Genomic DNA, 18,842 nt, shown 5'->3' with positions numbered 1-18,842 from the left:
AAATAATATCATGTTGAATGTTGAGAACAGAATGGAATGTTCTCTAGAATGACCCAGGCTGTAGACAGTGATTATCTTTTCATCCAGGCCTCCACTTCCACTAGTCCCCAAAAGCACAAATGGTCCCGGGTAAGTGTTCCCCTGTGTCTCCTTTAATTTATGGTCAATGACAGAAGGAAATAACCATTTATGTTTGTGCGCGATACATAGAAAGTATGTTTAACATTGTTTTAATAATTCACATTACAATGTGACACACGCACACACATATGTGGTATATTTCACTTTGTGTAAGTGTATTTTGAAGTGGTAAAATATTGCCCTGTGAAAGTGTGCCGATTGCAAACCATGCGTCCATTTCAAATAGTTCTATATTAAGTAATGAAAAGGGTGTGGAAATTCTGTGACTTGATAAAATTAAATTTAACTTTGTGTGTTATCCGACAAAGCAATTACATCAGGCCATTTTTAGTTTTGGCCTTCTGCAGTTGAAGGCTTTGATTAGGAATCTAAAAAAGAGCCAAAAAAAACAGGTCTAACTGCACATTTGTTTATACTTCCAGTACAGTGAGGTTAAGTGTAGTAACATTTCAGTCCAGTATCAAATATTATACTTCTTGCTTCTCCCACAAATGGATATCACAGTGGTTCTGTTTTATGTAGACGTTCTCCCCCTAGTGGTGACACATTAATTGCAGGATCATTACGTAGTTCACTGCATCTTTCTAAATACCACGGGTAGCAGGAGCCATCTGTGGTATGATTACACCATCTAAACTTTTCAAATTTTACATAACGCAGGGCCATTATACCATTTAAATTAGACTCCATGAGCACCTTTGAATAACAAAATTTAAAAACCAATATTTAATAGAACAAAAATGTTTCCAGTAATTTACCTGGTATTTATCTCTTTCGATATAAGCAGCAACTAAAACAAGCCATCAGGCCATCTTCAGAGAGCTGTTAAAATAAAATTCTCACTATAAATCAAGCTCATTATTTTTGACCAAGTAACAATGAAAATAACTAAACCAGCAAAAACAAGTGCTTCTTTTTCAGGACCTCAGGCCCCAAGATGGCTTCACACATCTAAATGTGCCAATAGGATTGTGGTTTATACATATTTCCCATTCAAATTTAACTGCAACCTGACCACACAAAAATAAAAAAAATAAAGATTCAATTTTCAGAACAAAATTCTCAACCATCATTGTCTTTAGTTTCCCCAACACCAACCTGAAGGTTTGTCAGAATGTCAGCTTAAGCATAAATATGTTTAGAAAAACTAAAAGAAAAAAGTGCGTTGTTTGTCTCAGTATTCATCCAATACGTCTGCTCTGGGAACCGAGAGTCCTCTCTCCTTCAGTGCCTGCAGCTTGGCTTTCTCTGCCTCCAGCTTAGCTTGCTGCTGTGCCCGCTGTTCCTCCAGGATCTCCTCGATGGACACTTGCTTTAAGACTGTGTCACACTCCTTCTCCAGGTCCTGCCCAAGCAAACACACATTCAAGCTCCCAAATGCAAATCCAGTCTCTTAAATGCACACCCAAACTATAAAAAGCACATCTGAACTCTTAAATATAGTTTATCTAAGGCACATTCAGTAACTCAAATGCACAATCATGTTACTGAATACAACACTAAAAGTCCTCACCTTTCAAAAGAACATTCAATTCTCAAACGCACATTCAATTTCAAGCTCTCAAACATTCGTAAGAGCTCAATCTTATACATCTGTATGGGTCACATAATTATCCTGTACCGCGCAGAAGCAAACTTAAAAAGCATGCACACATGTCCATGAGAGAGACTCACGATCTCTCCCAGAAGAACTACGTTCTCTCCTCGGACTATGAATATTCCTCTCGGAATGTCGCCATATTTCTTGCCGACGTGTATTCTTTCCACGGTTTGATGTAAAACCAGATTTGCTGAAAATCACACACATATACATAAGAAAGGAGGTTCGTGTGTTACAATAACATCCACAATTCATATTGAATATGTGCATTAATGACGTAACATAGGTAACGTATATAACATAGTCCTAGCAACACGCACATAGCTACATTAAACGATTCTGTACATTTCCAGCTGTAGCCTACTGAGGCCGCGATACCCAATAAGCTTACTAGTTAACCTTGCAATACAGGGCAAATACCACCAGTGTACTTACATACCAAACTGGTCGATGCTTCTCAGAAATCCGATCAACGTTCTGCCGTCTCGCAGTAGAACGAGGTGCTTCTCTGAAAATGAAATGGAAAAGCCTTTGAACGCAATAATACATTAACGCACGATCAAACTCTCAGCAAGGTCTAACGTATAGCCTACGTCAAATTTCATCATATTAACGCAGTGACATTTCACTTTATCCTTTTGCCAGATAAACAGCATCTAACAGAAAGTTGTTGCCATCGACCAGAACGATGTTACAGTTAAAATCTTAATAATATTAGCCAGGTTATGTTAATGCCTGTAACGATTGCTCATTTAATTTCGAAAAATAATGAGAATTCTGCAGCTGCATGGCAAACTTTCTAACCTTAACATGATTAATGGAGAACTATAAAGTTAGTAACATAGCGAATCGTTTGGATAACAAGTGACTGCGCTGCTTACAAACTTGTGGATTGTAATATTGCGACATGATGTGCCTATGAAATTACTGTGTGGAATAATTTAAAGTGCATAAAATTCAGTTTACGGTGGCTGATTAAACAACTAATTAACTGATTAGTTAACTGCTAAGTCGCTGGCTAACGTAAGTTTGCATGTTAACATTAGCTAGTTAGCCAGTGAGTACAACCTTATCGACTGCGCTTACTATCGATATCTTCGATGAGGCTAGCTGTTCCCGGCATATAATTCATTTTGCTCCACGCGACTGTCCACAATTTTGTTTCAATTGGAATATTTTAAAGAGCCTATTTTGTCTGTAAAAGGCCACGGATCTTCCAAACAATGTGCATCCTTGCATCGCAGGAAGTGGGAAAGGCGCTGGAAGTCACTTCCTGCCAGGGTTAACCCTTTTTTGCGTTATACAGACCATACAGACTTCCTATTCGCTCAAGGCGTCGACTTCACTTTGCCCTGAAAGGCGCCTGGTAGGCAGTAGCCTATTGCCTGTCGATTACCAGCCCCTTCTTTTCTCATCGGAAATCAGGGTAAATATCCTCTTTTTGGAAACAGAAATGTGCTAAACACCATTTTTGAAAGGCTAATAATGGTAAATATCCTGCTTTATAACAGGATCCAGGCATAGAATCTTCAAACATGGAAACCTGGTAAATCAGGATGAATCATGGTAAAATCCTCTGTGGGAATGGAACATGGCAAATGTGATTTGTGGAAGTACAATTCTATTTTGGGGCATATCATGGGTTAATCACAGTAAATATCCCATTTGACAACAGGATCCTGGTATAAAAGTTTCAAAAATACAAATTATGGTAAAGCATAGTAAATTCTGGTAGATATCCTATTTTTGGAATAAAATTATGGCAAATATTATTTGTGGAAATAAAAACATGGTAAACATGATTTTGCAATGGTAAACCATGGTATATATCCTTTCATAACAGAATCCTGGTATAAACGCTTCAAACATGGAAACTTGGTAAATCAGCATAAATCATAGTAAACATACTTTGTAAGAATTGTCATGGTGCCCTCGAAGAACCACCAGAGGCTGCCCACCATCCATTCCTGGTGTTCCTGTCTTATTTTTTCCTCTTAATTCTTCTTATTCTATTAGTGGTTTTGGTTTCAGCACGTCTGTCTCGTTAGCATACGTTGATTCACCTGTTAGTTCTGGTATTTAAACCCAGGGGTGTTCCACACATTTATGGGGGTCTGTGCAAATGCAGCCTCTGTGGGGCCCTTTTCCATCTTTTGAAAATGTTTGAAAATAATTACAGGCTCTTTGAGGACCCCCTCCTCCTAGGGTCCCTGGGTAGTCAGTTCCACTATTTCCCCTGCTGTGAAACACTGTTTAAACCCCTGGTGTTTTTTGTCACATGGCTTGGTCTGTGTTTCCCTAGCCTTGTCTCTATGTGTTCACCCGCCTGTTAAAAGATCAGCATCCTATGTCTAGTCTCTAGTATTCTCTCTAATTTTTATCAAGTCCTCCAGTAAAGATTCTTTGACTTTTTATATCATATTTTGGACAAGAAAGTGTATGTAAAACTTGAAAAGTATGAATTTTACTCATCCACTGTCATTTCTAGGGATATAATTTTCCATGGAAATATACAGATGGACCCCAGGAAAGTGTGAGCTGTCTGTGAATGACCCTGCCCCACATCGGTCAAGCAACTACAAAGGGTCTTGGGGTTTTCTCATTTTTATTGGAGGTTCGTTACAAACTTTATTTCACTGGCTGCAGCCTTAACAAAATGGTCAGTGCCCCATTCCACTGGACTACTGAGGCGGAAGCAGCCTTCATCAAGTGAAAAAATTAACTTTTGCGCCTATTTTAACCCTCCCTGGTCCTTCCTTACTTTTTTAGAGGAAGTAGACATTTTGGATGTGGGATTCAGTGTTTTCTCAGTGTGATCACAAGTCCCAAAAGGTTTGCCCCTGTGCATTTTTCTCCGGCAGCTGAGCCCCTCAGGGAGAAATTATAATGTTGCCAACAGCACATTGCTAGCCATCAAACTAGCACTCAAGGAATAGAGGCATTAGTCAGAGGGGGCCAAACATCCATTCATTGTGTTCATGGACTATAAAAACTTACATAAAAGCCTACATCCAGTAAGCTTAACCCTTGTGGGGCCATACAGACTTTGTTCTTTGACAATCTCTTACAGACCTGTATCCAGAAAAACTAAGCAGGATGCCTTCTCCCAGCAATTTGACCACTCAGAGAAAGAGAGAGGCCCTGGATCTATTGCCCCTAGCTCCATAATCACTGTGCCAATCTTCTGGAGTGTTGAGTCCTTTGTTAAGGAGGCAAAAGGGTGAGAACCTGATCCTGGGGGGCGAGGACTTGTTTGTTCTATCTTCTGTCTATTCAAAGGTCCTGCAATGGGCCCACAATTCCAAGCTCTTCCTGGAGTCCAGTGCATGCTGGAATTTGTCTAGAGGAGATTCTGGTGGCCTCCCATGGCGGTGGTCAGCTACTTCATCACAGTCTGTTCCATCTGCGCGAGTAAAATTTTGCGTCTTCCACCAGCTGATACTATCCTCTTCCTATCCCCAGTCGTCCCTGGTCACACATTGCGATGGACTTCATCACGGGGTTACCACCTTCTGATGGGTTCATTACCATAGTAGTAGTTGCCAGGTTTTCAACAGGTTTTCATTCCCTCGCCTAAGTTACCTTCTGCACGCGAAACCGTAGAATTGATCGTCCAGCACATGTTTAAACTACATTGTTTCAGACTAAGGTGCCCAGTTCCCTTCCGGATTCTGGAAGGCATTTTGCGCTCTTTGCTGCCTTTCCCAGTTTGTCTTCTGATGTCTTCTGGTTGTCTTCTGGGAGCCGTTCGTCAGGAGGGGTGCCCTGCCATGGTGCCCTCAAAGAACCACCAGAGGGCACCCACCACCAATTCCTAGTGTTTCTGTCTTATTTTTGTCAATTCCTCGATAAAGGCTATTTAACTTATTTTAAACCCTGGTTTCTCAAGTGCGTGTAGGTTCCACCTCATGATTCCCTGTGACAGAAATCGAATAATAGTAAATATAATTTGTAGAAATAGAGTCATGGTAAATACTATTTTAGGAAAGGCTAATCATGGTAAATATCCTGACTGAGAACAGGATCCCATCATAAAAGCTTCAAAAACAGAAATCATGGTAGATCAGGGTAAAGCATAGTAAATCCTGGTATAAGATATCATCTTTTGAAATAAAGTAATGGTACGTATTATTGTGGAAATACATTCATAGTAAATGCAATTTTGGAAAGGCTAATCCACGAATATGGCTAGCTTTACAACTAGAAGGTTCGGGTGTTTTTACATCGTTTATTGAACCAAAAAATTGCAATAAATATTTACATCACAAGATGGCACTAAAGTCTTGAACAATGAAAATCATAGCCTGTGTGGATTATTGGGCTGTTATTATACATTGTTATTTGCTTTTTATTATTTTATTTATTTTTACAATTTAACTTCTTTTTATTTCAATCGTGAATAAATGAATCATTTTACAGTATGAAGATTAGTTTGAATGAATGTTTTGGCTTTTGCCTTTGAATGACGGAGGTGTGACTATGATCCAAATGGTTTTTGTAGTATTTTTTATAGTTCATGCCTGCGTGTATGTGTGTATAGGCATGATAAATGGTGCGTAACAACTAAATCTTACCTGTTGGTCGTTGCGGTTGCAGTCTAAATTAGTGTAGGCCTACATAATCTGATACGACAATATTTTATGGTCTCCTACATCCAATAAAGAACAGGCATGCAGGTGTTAAATGTGGGCAAGCCGTGTTACTGTGAAAAAGCGGTACGGGATGAAGACCTTTAGTAATTAATGCGCCCGTGAAGCATTTAGTTTAAACTACGTGTGGATCGGAGAGCAGTATAATAGCCTTCGAAATAACGGACTTATAGCAGGTTCACCGAATATTCCAAGCCAGTTCTTTTGGGGGGAAAGTAATGTAGCTATGTCCTGTTTTACCAAAGCTATATTTTTATATTTGTAATTAATGTTAGGCCTTTTTTTTATCCCCAGCACATATTGTGAGTTTTTACTTGTTGATGCAAAGATGCTATCATTGTGGATGTTTTGGAAGGGCGTTAATGACATCGCATAAATAAACAAATCACTTTACCGCTTTACACAGTGCGTTTGATACTGTATGGATGTTTGAAAACATGGCTTCTTGCTCTGTGCTGGAATATTCGTGCCAGGACTGAGGCGGACTGAGACGTGCACCATCTCAGGTACGGACACTGCTGCCCGGAGTCCATCGAGCGTCGCCAGTGAGGAATTCTGCACGAAGCGACATTATGTGTAATTTTGCACCACTCCTGGTTTTGTGATGTATTTTTCTCTCTCCGACGGGGGGGATTTCGTCGTGTGTGAATTGCATTCTCTTGACGTTGCTGACATTGAGCCGCATTAGCTACGGTGAATGAATGATCGAGTAAAAAAAATACCTAATTATCAGTTATAGTGAAATAATACGAAATAAGGGCGGGGGGTCTGGTGGTAAAAAGCATGTCAATGAAAGTAAACGAATATTATGTAGGCAATGTACGAAAACGTGTATTTCATTCATCTGCTTCATTTAATTTGAACAGATAGTAGCCTACTAGATTATGCATGGATGTTTTGCGTATGGCCATGTAGCCCTAAAGTTTATCGGTGTGCTATGTTTTCAAGCATTTTGTTTATTTACAAGAAAACCAGTGATGTAGCCTACTTGGAGCTTATTAAAATATGTTACACACATTGATGTATGTGGGCGAATAGGAAGGTAATTATCCCCAAATAATTTTAGAAAAATACTGCACGTGGATGCCAGAATCATTTTAAGTCAGCAGGCTAGTACCTGTGGAGTTATTTTCGTGTTTCACGTAAATATGCTAATCTGTGTTTCCCTGTTTTATCGTATTCCGAATTAGAAAAGCGAGAGTGGTTATTGGGCTGTTTTTTTTTCCCTGCAAAGGCTAATCTCCACCGAATTCAGCTTCTCCAATGGCGTTCATGTCAAGGTTCTCTCGGTCTCGGAGCAGCTCACGGTCCCCGAGTAGAAGGGACTCGGAACGCGGCTCGCCAGTGCTGACCGTGGCCGAGCTCGAGCGGCTCCTGTACACGGGGAAAACCGCCTGCAACCACGCAGACGAAGTTTGGCCAGGCCTCTACATTGGCGACCAGTAAGTCACTGTTTTAGTCTTTTCTTGCCATGAATATAATTACATTTTTAGCCCAGTTACTGATCACAAATGATCATAGCCTACTCCGATTTCTCAATGATAAAATGGTTGTATACTTGTTGGGACATTAAATTACATGTCCTTTCACAGTCATCGTTAGTATAATCATACAGACAGTAACCAGTCGCACCATTACATGAGTAAAGTAATGGGTTGTCATTTACCAAAACTGGTAAAGGTTTTTTTAAACATTGTAATCTTTTAGGCTAGATGAATAAATTTAAACTCAAGACAAGTCATTTATACTTGAAAATGCGTAGTATCAAATAAATTACATTTAATCTCTCATGGATGCATATAAACCCATGTTATAGTTAAAATAACACTGAGCATTATACACTGTAGGAAAGGAACATTACACACATATGTAATGTAAGTATTACTGCACACCCACAGCCCCCTAAAGCCTGTTTCTATGGTTTTTAAAAAATGGTGATTTAACTGTGCAAATTATATTAACAAGAAATAACATTGCAGAGACATTGCTGCTGACCGCCGTGAACTGGTGAAGCTGGGAATCACCCACATCTTGAACTGCGCGCATACTAAGTGGCGAGGCGGAGCAGAGTACTACGAGGGCATGAACATCACCTACCACGGCATCGAGGCGCACGACTCGCCCACGTTCGACATGAGCGTCAACTTTTACCCAGCGGCTGAGTTCATCCACAAAGCGCTCAGCACTGGGGGTGAGTGACTGCCGACAACAAATCAAAACCGCCTGGCACTGCCCAGTGAGCAAGCATCTATCAGTCCACCGTCAGTGCCAGCTGTCGCTTTTGCTAAATGAAACAGCAGCAGTCTGCTAGCAGCAACTATTTTGTATCTCCGCTGCCCTAAAACTTGTCCACTAGCGCTGTGGTTCTCAAACTCAGTCCCGGGAGACCATTGTATACAGTATGCTGGTTTTCAACCCAACCGCAGTTGCAGTCCCAGAATTTCAACAAGCTGTTCTTTTTCTTCGAAACTTTTCATGTTTTGAGGGATTATTCACCCTGTTAAGACACATTATGTCAGAAATAGATATGCATGCCAAAGTCCCATATTCTTATTGTGCTTATTGTGCTCTATTATAATTACAATTACTTAAAAAGCTATTTAAAAAAGAATTTTACTGATGAAATGAAAGACTGAGGCAAATCATTAGGCTACTAATTGGTGAAAATGCAGACAAATGAAACTGAAACTAACAGACAAAGCAAATGATATGCCAAACCTGCATTGTAGCCTACTAAGTTTAAGGGAAAAATTATGAAAGAAACATTATGAAAGAATATATGTGTTACTACCTTAATTCAGGAAGAGGTTGGCTGTAACAAAAAACAAACATGCACACATGCATAGGACCCGCAGGACAGAGTTTGAAAACCACTGCACTAGTGTGGACTGTGTGGGCCATTTTCAAAACACCTGTGGACCTGCAGCTTTGCCAACAGCGCACACTAGTGGACACTGTGTGCTTGCAGGCTAGGTGGCCTGTGGAGCTGACTGATATGTTGAAATCTAAAAGTAATTCTTAAAATTTTAAAGCCTGTGCATATACCACCCTGTACCGTTCTCATGGCCAACTGCTGCCTTTCAAATTAGTTTTCTTCCTGGAAGCTGTGAAATGAGTAGCTTACTGGCTTTGTTAACTTTGTAAAACCTGTTGTATAAGATTCAGGTTTCTGTCAATTTATTAATTAAAATGGTGCAACTTATACAATAGTGTGTCGTACTTACCAGGTTTGACAGCGACGGTAGAGGTAACTGTGGTTTGTGTTTTCCTGGTCCGGTTCTGTGGCTGTGCAGGGAAGATCTTGGTGCACTGCGCCGTGGGAGTGAGCCGGTCCGCCACGCTGGTGCTAGCCTACCTGATGATCCGTCAGAACATGACCCTGGTGGAGGCCATCCGGACGGTGAAGGACCACCGCGGGGTCATCCCAAACCGCGGCTTCCTGAGGCAGCTCAACGGGCTGGACGGCATCCTTCGCGACAGCCGCAAAACCTAAGGAGGGAGGGGCGATGAAGCAGCGCTCAAGTATACGATCTCCACAGCATCCTCAAAACCCTCTCTCTCTTTGTCTTTCTCTCTCTCTCTCTCTCTTTGTTTCTCCCTCTCTCTCTCTCTCTCTCTCTCTCTCTCTCTGTGAGATGAGTTTTTTCACTTGTGTACTGGTGTACTGTTCAGGGGACATACTGTACTGTCAGTCAGACGCCATGTTCCCTCTCTCCTCTTGATCAGATTCCATCCCTGATCACTTATTGCGATTCCACGGACAGGCATTCGGGGTAGATGGGGCCTTCCCCACACAGCTGTGTATCTACATAACACAGCCAAACAAGTAAATCTGTAAACTCTGCCTCCACTGACATCCTCTTGTGCGATTGCAGGCTACTCAGCAGACACGTATGTGAGTTTGTCTCGCACAGAGTTTGTATTAATTTTATACAAAAACTTGTCTGGAGACTAAAGCATTGCACATGTTTGGTGCACAGAATCGAAATGTAGCATCACTTCGTTGTTTCTGGGTGACCAGAGCTGCTCACTGAAAAACCGAATTGTGGAAACCGTAATATTTTATATACATTAGCTCCTTTTTTTTGCAAAATAGCCAAATGGCACAGACAGATGTCAGCTTTGCAGTCCAGTCACTGAAGAAGGTTGAACAGTCTGAAATGTGTGCTCTGGTACTGATACCTATGTATGCCTGCCTACTGGGTGACCTCGCTATCCTGGGGTTTTAAAGTGCTGATGTCACAGCCTGACTGTGTTCTGGAGAATTCTAAGTAGTTCACAAGCTTAGTCTTGAGCAAACCAACCATTGCGATCCCCTCTGGCTTTCAGAGGAAAGGGATGCAGAGGACGCGGATCAGTACGCCATACGCTCCTTAAATTTCTTATTTAAAGCTTCAACTGCCTGGATTGTGAAGTGCTGAATTTTTGTAAATGGCCAAATGGATGTAGGAGGCTTGTCTATGACTGGTTTAGAGCTTCCTCTCAGTCAGGAGAGCAATCTCTCTCTCTTTCTCTCTCTCTCTCTCTCTCTATCTTGCTCTGTCTTTTTTCTCTCTCTCTCTCTCTCTTTCCCTAGGGCACCCTGTAATGGAGTTGTTGTTCCAACTGAACTTTGGAGTTACTCCACTGCTAATATAGTGTGACAGGGTTACTCCATTTCTGCCGTAGTGTGACAGAAAGTTACAGTATTCCAGTGTGACTGTATTCTGACAGAAATTGACTGGACAGATACCAAGGAGGGGCCAACAACGCAGCAAAGGGCCGTCGGGAGGTTTTTGGGAGCGATAAATACCTCAAGCATCTTCAGTTCAGTCGCCCGCTGCTGCATCCGTGTTTCTGCAGGCTATGGCTTCCTTTCCGTTTTGTGTGTCGTACAGTAGGAATCCAGACAGTGTTGTGTAGCACTGAGCTGCCGAGTGTGTAATACAGGCCAGCTCTGTTCAAATGTAGCATATCCTGTAGTCTGTAGATGTTCAGAGTTGGATTGTGGCCAAGTGAGTGTGCCTGTGTTGTCCTTTTGGAGTAGTTTCAGTGTAAAATCTTCCTTTGTCCTGTGAAACAGAGAATTAGCGAGTACTGCAGCTTGGGCATAGACTGCTGTTATTGTGCAGTGGTGTTCTTCTGGAAATAGGAAAGTGTACAATTTATTCTCTAGTGTGTCATCATTAGTCTCTCTCTGATTTTCACATCTCTGAGAAGTTTCTTCAGTGTTTGTCTTATTAGCTCTGAGAAGTTTCTTCAGTATTTGTCTTATGATAGTAAGTGTTTTTTTTTTCTATTTGGAAAATTTGTCCTGAAATAAGAGAAGAAAAGCCTTAGCTGGCATGTTGATCTCAAACATTATTCTTGTAAGATACAGTTAATCGTGTACACTGACTTCCATATAATCATAAACCTACATACACATATTAAAATAAATACATTGTGCTTACTTGAGCTTGAGCTTCTTAAAGGTAATTTCCCCACTCCTTATACAGTATCTCACACGAGGCTGCTTACCGCATCCAAAGTTAAACAGCTGAACTGTGGATCTCATATCAGTGATACTGCCCAGGGCAGTACATGCTTAATATGGACAGAATTTGGAGGACAGGAGGGGAAAGTTGTTTGAGACAGGACGGACGTCTCTGGTGCAGCCTCGTAATGCTGCAGGATCTTTTTATTTTGTTTTGAACTCCAGGTCCTGTGATGAGCCAAACTAGGAGTATGTCTCCTTGAAATGTCCACAAGGAGTTTAGGAATGTTTGCAGATTGTTTTTCAGGATCTTAAAATAGGATATTCAGCTGCAGGTAATGTGTTGTGCCAGATTGGAATGTTGCTCCTTGACGTGTTCACAAGGAGTTTGGGAATATTTGAGTTGGTAGGGATGAGGGGGTTTGTTTTGTGCACACGTTGACTGCCTCTGCATGCACACTCTGATTGCCCCTACAAGTGTACACTGATTCAACCTAAACTGCACACTCCAACTGCCCCTGTGTGCACATTCTGATTGCCCCTACAAGTGCACTCTCTCATTCAACTGAAAAGTAAACACTTTGACACTCTGACAGCCCCTGCATGCACACTCTGATTCAACCTAAAAGTGGACACTTTGACAGCCCCTGCATGCACACTCTGATTCAACCTAAAAGTGCACACTTTGACAGCCCCTTCATGCACACTCTGATTCAACCCCAAAAGTGCACGCTCCGACTAATCCTGTGGTTGGCAATTAAATTAAGTTCCCGCGGCAGCTGCTGGCCTCCTGTACTAAACCTCTAAAACCATGACAGTGCGCTATGCTTTTACAGCAGGTTTCTAGAGGTAAGGTATGCAGATCAGTGTCAGTAAATCCCCTTTGGGAATTGACTTACAGTTCTTCTTTAGCTAATTAACCGTATTTTCTAAAACCTGAGAAAAAATGTCACAGCAGTCTGCCCTGTCTGATCAAGGCTCAACTTTGAGACTCCCTTTCTCTTTGTTTTAATTGCTCATGTGAAGAGTAATTTTCTCCTGACAGTGTTTTTATTCACCCACATCCTTTGAGCAAGGGAGCTTTTGAGGTTTAAAAAAAAACAAAAAAAAAACATTCCTCCTCAGTTGACATGTCAACTGACATGGCAGCTACCAAGCGAGCATTCCACCTTGTCGGGTCAGTATGGTTGTATTACAGCGAGTTGCTGTCCAAGGCAATATATTTCAGGATTAGCGTTCACTTAATTGGCTGTTGTCTCATACAGAACCATTGTCAAAGACATCTAGCATTGATGTTTTTTTTCCACAAGCCGCAGCATCAGGGTATTGGTACATGTTCTCAAAATTTTACTTAGCCCCATCCAGCCAGGCAGGTCGTCTGCAATCAAGATTACACCAACATTTTTCTACAGGGCTTCCCAAAATCAGTCATATGCCTGGTTTCCAGTCTAAAATAGCTACAATCTAATGAAATCTAATGAGCTGTGAATTTACAGGTGTAAACTTGTAAAGCTGTCAGTTTAGGCCTTGGAAACCAGGCATGTCAAGCTTTTAGCCAATCAGTGGCTTAAATTAAACGTTTAAGTGCTAAAACGCCCCCAAAAAAAACATATACACCGGACCCTTGTGCAGCCCTATTCAAGACCATTCAACTAATCAATCTTTTGATTTAAGACCTTGATTCGTTGAATGAGATGCTTTAGGGCTGGGCCAGAATGAAAGCCAGCACCCACACCGGCTCCTCTCGGGTAAGATTGGGGTTCTCAGGACAATATTTCGGGAAGCCCTGAACTAAACATTAATTTTGGGTTCTTTTTAACTGAAACAACAGTAAAAGTACATGTCTTAATGTCGAGGTTAAGTTCCCAGTACGGCAGTCTCCTTCTCATGGCTGTAAATGTGGAGTTGTCACAGGAAAGCACCATTAGATTAACCACTGCCCTCCACCTCCCTTAGCCCTGCCCTCAAAACCGAAATATATGTGGACTCCTTGGGAGGCCATGACCGGAAGATGCAAAGGGGGTTCTTGGCTTATTACTACATAATGATTATTGTGTTTTATTTTTGCGATTGCATTATGTGTCGTACAGTTGTGTGGGGACCATTAGCCATAATTAACTGTGACTGCTGGTGAGTTATGTGTTTGTGTTTGTGTGCACTCGTTTATACTGCCTGTGAATCCCCTCTCCCTAAAAACAAGGTCATCGGTGAGATTATTGTAAAAAATAAGAATGGGTGGGGGGGGGGGAGATATTGTGAAAAGGCACAAAAGAAAGCAAAACATTGCCAGTGTTAAAAGTCAGGATTCAGACTTGTTGCATCAGTCGGTAAGAGCAAAGTTTCTTTTGCATGCGTTTGTTTTTTTATAGCTGTTTTGTGTTTCATGTCCTACATGTTATTTCCTTGCCATTATTTTTCAGCCTTATTATTTCTACATTTAAAACAGAACTGTTGAAAATGCTGCCATTGATATATTTTATTATCAAAATCACACTCAGTACGAGTCAAACGATAAATAAAAAATATGGTATTTGTATCCTGACTTAGGCCAATACATTGTGTAGTCATTTCAAGTATCTCATATGTTTGCAGAAAATTAACAGGCTCTGCAAGTAATACACAAAAAACCTGTGTGCATGTAAATTCATGCAAGGTACAAGGACATCTTGTACCTTACAGATAGTATGCTATAGGTATCCTGACCTGAAGTGTCTCAGACCCCTTGCAATGGGAGTTTTGCAATTGTTTCATTCCTGGATTCAAAATGTCAGCCAGGCATAAAATATGAAATCCATTAACTGAACGTAGCTGAAGCCAGATATCTGCATTTTCTCTTTCAGTCGATGGGTGGTGCTATAGCTCTCATCAGCAAAGATTTTACCTAAATGTAATTGTGTCCAAACAAAAGTAATGAATTTCACGAGTGTGATGTTTTTCTTAGTTCTACTTTTTCAGTCCTTCCAAAAATAATAATTCTTATTGTTGTGGGAGAATTAAAATATTGAAATATTGGATTAAGTGACAGAACACAATGTTGTTAGCCAGCTACATTAAATCTAGAATGTGGAGATGGACACAGACCAACACAATTGTAAAATGTACCCTATTGCAAACTTCAGTATGGCTTCAGTATGAGTCAGTATGGCACAATGTTGCCTTCACTGTGTAGAATAATTAGCAAAGTTTACACTCAGAAATTGCTAATGCTTGTATCTTTACTTCTATACAACATAATAAAATTAGTAATATGGATTTTATGTGCTCATCGAACTAGAGTGGTCCAAAATTAAGGATGCGTGTAGAAAAGGAACTTAATTACTCTCTGGATAACCACCAGTCCCTACCCACAGTGACTTTTTTTCATAAAATCAACTTTCTGAGGGCAATCTGGCAACTTTTAGCTCTGAAGAATTAGCTGTTAGCTGAAAACAGTGTGGTAAAGTAGGTGACTAAAAAGAAGCATTCCAAACATGGGATCATGGTGTTTTCGTTATCACTTCATCTTATATCTGGTGCGTACTATCTGATCATTTGACAGTAGGGTATTTTTGTGCCAAGTAAAAATAGGAACTACAGAAATCTGTTTATACATTCTTACCGTCCCATTTTTAACAAAGAACCTTTCTATAGGAATACTTGAATTGTTTTTTATTGATCCTTATTTTTATATCACCAAAAACCTGTGGAATTACTTAAATGAAACAACAAACGGAGGTGATCATGATGCCTTAACTAATTATTTTTTATTTTAAAAGTACAGTATCCCAATTCTTTGTTACTTACAACAATTTTTGTTGCATTTTTTAATGCTTTCTTTTTAATAACTCTCTGTATTGTTGAAAATTGTGTGTAATAAATAAACTTGCATTAGCTAGGAGTACCCTTTCCGCTTTGTTGTTTATGCTTTGTCTTTTCTGTCTGTATGTAGACACACTATTTAATTTCCCACTGAAGATGATACTTTTCCTTTTTTTCCTTCTCTCTCCCATTTGGAATGCCCAATCATGCTCTTATTGTGACACTCATCGCCAACCTCCGTTGTTGAGAGAATGCAGACAAGCACACACTCCTCAAGGGATGTGATGTCAGCCGCTGCTTCTTATCACACTGCAGTTCCGAAGTCAGACTTGCGCAGAGTTGAATCAGAGAACGATACTTAATGTGAAGCTCAACTTTTGACAATACAAAGAATAGCAGACCAGCCTGAATGTTGCCCAAATGACCAGTAGGAGCCGCTGCTGTGTGACAAAATTCTATCACCATGGCTAACAGAAACCCTTACATCCCCATGTGTGCATTGTCCTGCAAGGCTGCCGGCCAGTCAGAACTGGCACGGTTTGGACTCAGCAGCAGACCTTGGGGCCCACCAATGCACTAGAACACTTCCTTAACACTTTCCCTAGCCACCCAGTTTCTTTTTAGACAGCAGAACCTCAGCATATCATGTGCAGGCCAAGAGAACATCCACTTCTCCCATGAGGTGTAAACCCAACTCTTTAATCTCGCATATGTCTTAAGGAGAGGGCATAATACATAACCTTGTGACCATTAAGATTACCCAATTTTGAGGTGGTTTTAATCATATCACTAAGAAATCCTTCTTTAAGTTTTACAACTTGAGAATCATTAACAACATATTAAATAGATCATCTGAGTGATTACCCCCACATGGTGCACTTAATCGGGTTTGCCTACAGGGTCAGGGACAGTCCCATTTCAATTCAGTAAATGAACTGAAAAGTGCTCTACTGATACAAACCCTTCATAGAACATTTAGGTCATTTTTCAATTCAATTTTTAAAATAAATTTAAATTAATTTATTTGAATTGACTGGATTGAAATAAAATTGACTCCAACTCTGTTTGACAATGAGGGAGAGTATGCAAAAAGTTATCTCGGCTAATAGGAAGGTAACATGGCTCAGCCCCAGAGAAGCGCAAATGTAATCACCAGCAGCTGTAAAAGGTTCCCTTTGTTTTGCCTGATTTACAGAATGCGCAGATTCAAGTGTTACATGTTTTAATTTTCTTTATCACTTTCTCCCACAATGCCGTCGTTGCTACCAATAATAGTAATTATATATTTACTAACACTTTTAACTATCATGGACTTATACATACTTCACATATTGCTTATACCTGTGTTCTATGACCTTTAAACTGTTAATAGCTAAACAATATTAACAAGTATGTTGTTGTTGTAATAAGTATGTTACAGTGTTATTGAGAATGAAGCAAAAATGGTCAGCTTGAAAAAGGCCCTACAAACTGGAGTGATATGAGAGAATATTTCTTAGTAACATAACTGATTGTATCCTTGTGTGGAATTTCTCAACCTGGAATCCCTGGCTTAATATCATATGTATACATATCTAATTACACTGGGATATCATTGTTACCGTTATTATAACAGTAAGTACTTTTGATCATTTGTAAAGCAGTTATTTGTAATTTAATAATTATTTATTACCACCATATTCTGAAGTTTTTTAATGCCTCACATAAATTCAACCTCTGTCTGCCACTGGGCGGCAGTAATGAACAATACATCAATTTGGACCAGCACTGGTTGAATAAATGAAGCCTAAAATGATTTTAATGTAATTTAAGCAACACTTATGCGATGATAATTTTGCTTCCTTGCCTTTTTAAAATAAATGGTCCTCTTTCAGACTCTCTACCCCACCACGCGTTTCCAGAATTTTCCCCACTGGCCGATGATTAAAATCTAGGACTCTCCAGCGGACATTTTCGTCACAGTTGGATTCCCTGAGAAGGTCAGGTCCATTTGGGGTGAACAGCCAAGATTGCACAGCTCGCGCCTGACTTCTCCTGGACACTAACATGTCTTTCACACATGTTGCACAACGGAGCAACAAGGGGCGGGGACAAAGTATCTGGTCAGCCAGAGGTGAAATGAAGAGGGAATTTTTGCTTTTCCTGATGATCTTTAGAATGGGGGGGGAATCTAAAAGCTGGTAACAAATCTCAACCCTAGAAAGGATCAGCATGCACACTACTCATCTTAGGTGGAGGTGCTGGGAATGGCAGATTTACCCCCTTTGGTAAATCATTTGCAAAAGAAAAAGAAACTCACTCCTGACTTAATAAATAATCATGACATAATAAATTGCAGAGAAAGTGTGTGCAGGAGTGAGTTACTTTTTCATTCACAATTCGCAGCAGTAACAAATCTCAACAGTGTCAACACTGCACCCCAGAATACTGGCGTGCTTTGGTTGAGACTTTGTGCGAATAGACACAGTTGATGTACTTTGGTAGAAAATAGTTTTTGATGAAACCGTGCACAACAAGGTCTGTGGATGTTTGTGATGTTTGGGATTTGAACATGTAGAGCAAGAAGCAGATCATTAACCATGGTAGCAAAAAAAAAACTGTGTGTGTGTGTGTGTGCGTGTAAAGTATTTGCCCTTTTCCTGCCATCCTCTATTATTGAATATTTTTCATACTGAAAGGTTCCAGATCTTTAGACAAAGTGTAATATTAGACAACACAAATCACATTTTTAAATTATTATTTCATTTATTTCCTAATGATAAGTCATATCCATACCATATCATATCCATATCATTTTTTCATTGGCTCACTGCGGCTGCTATTTTGGAATTAGCAATTTTCCTGTGTCTGTGGTTCTGGCCTAACGACAAAAGTGAGACTGATGAAAACAAGGTAACTGTCGCGGGTAAGTCCGTTTGATCACTCAGTGATTTTAGCACTGATTTCCCACTTGTTGGCAGTATAACTATCATTCGAATGTATTATTATTATTATTATTATTATTATTATTATTATTATTATTATTATTATTGGTAATAAAAAATAATTTACACTTTGATGACTGTTTTCGCAAAGGATTTAATCAAGAGTTGGTAGTTTGAGGAAACCTGGAGTTGAAATTTTGAGGTATCGATACTGTTTCCAGTGTTTGGTAATTGTATTCTATAACCTATTGACTTATAGAGAAAGTCAAAATTGA

The 18,842-nt window shown here is 40.1% G+C and overlaps 2 protein-coding genes across 6 annotated transcripts; one reads left to right on the top strand and one right to left on the bottom strand.

The window, feature by feature from the left end:
• Positions 1-214: 214 nt before the first annotated feature.
• Positions 215-3,029, bottom strand: LOC118212204 (U6 snRNA-associated Sm-like protein LSm1). The gene is made up of 4 exons (XM_035389884.1): positions 2,828-3,029; positions 2,181-2,249; positions 1,816-1,931; positions 215-1,486 (listed from the first exon to the last, which is right to left on the bottom strand). The coding sequence occupies exons 1-4, from the start codon at positions 2,871-2,873 to the stop codon at positions 1,316-1,318; spliced, it is 402 nt and encodes a 133-aa protein (XP_035245775.1). The 5' UTR covers positions 2,874-3,029; the 3' UTR covers positions 215-1,315.
• A 3,149-nt stretch (positions 3,030-6,178) lies between these two features.
• Positions 6,179-15,730, top strand: LOC118212159 (dual specificity protein phosphatase 26-like). 5 transcript variants are annotated; one of them, XM_035389799.1, is made up of 4 exons: positions 6,179-6,966; positions 7,625-7,832; positions 8,370-8,581; positions 9,684-15,730. In XM_035389799.1, exons 2-4 carry the CDS (start codon positions 7,654-7,656, stop codon positions 9,881-9,883), a joined length of 591 nt encoding a protein of 196 aa, XP_035245690.1. In that variant the 5' UTR covers positions 6,179-6,966; positions 7,625-7,653; the 3' UTR covers positions 9,884-15,730. The 5 variants fall into 5 exon arrangements, with proteins under 5 accessions (XP_035245690.1, XP_035245689.1, XP_035245692.1 ...); XM_035389798.1 differs by having other exon boundaries at positions 6,182-6,896; XM_035389801.1 differs by having other exon boundaries at positions 6,946-7,083.
• The last annotated feature ends 3,112 nt before the right edge of the window (positions 15,731-18,842 follow it).

The sequence above is a fragment of the Anguilla anguilla genome, chromosome 14 (genome assembly GCF_013347855.1).
Source record: "Anguilla anguilla isolate fAngAng1 chromosome 14, fAngAng1.pri, whole genome shotgun sequence".
NCBI classification, from domain to species: domain Eukaryota; kingdom Metazoa; phylum Chordata; class Actinopteri; order Anguilliformes; family Anguillidae; genus Anguilla; species Anguilla anguilla.
This window is presented reverse-complemented; position numbering and strand designations above follow the sequence as displayed.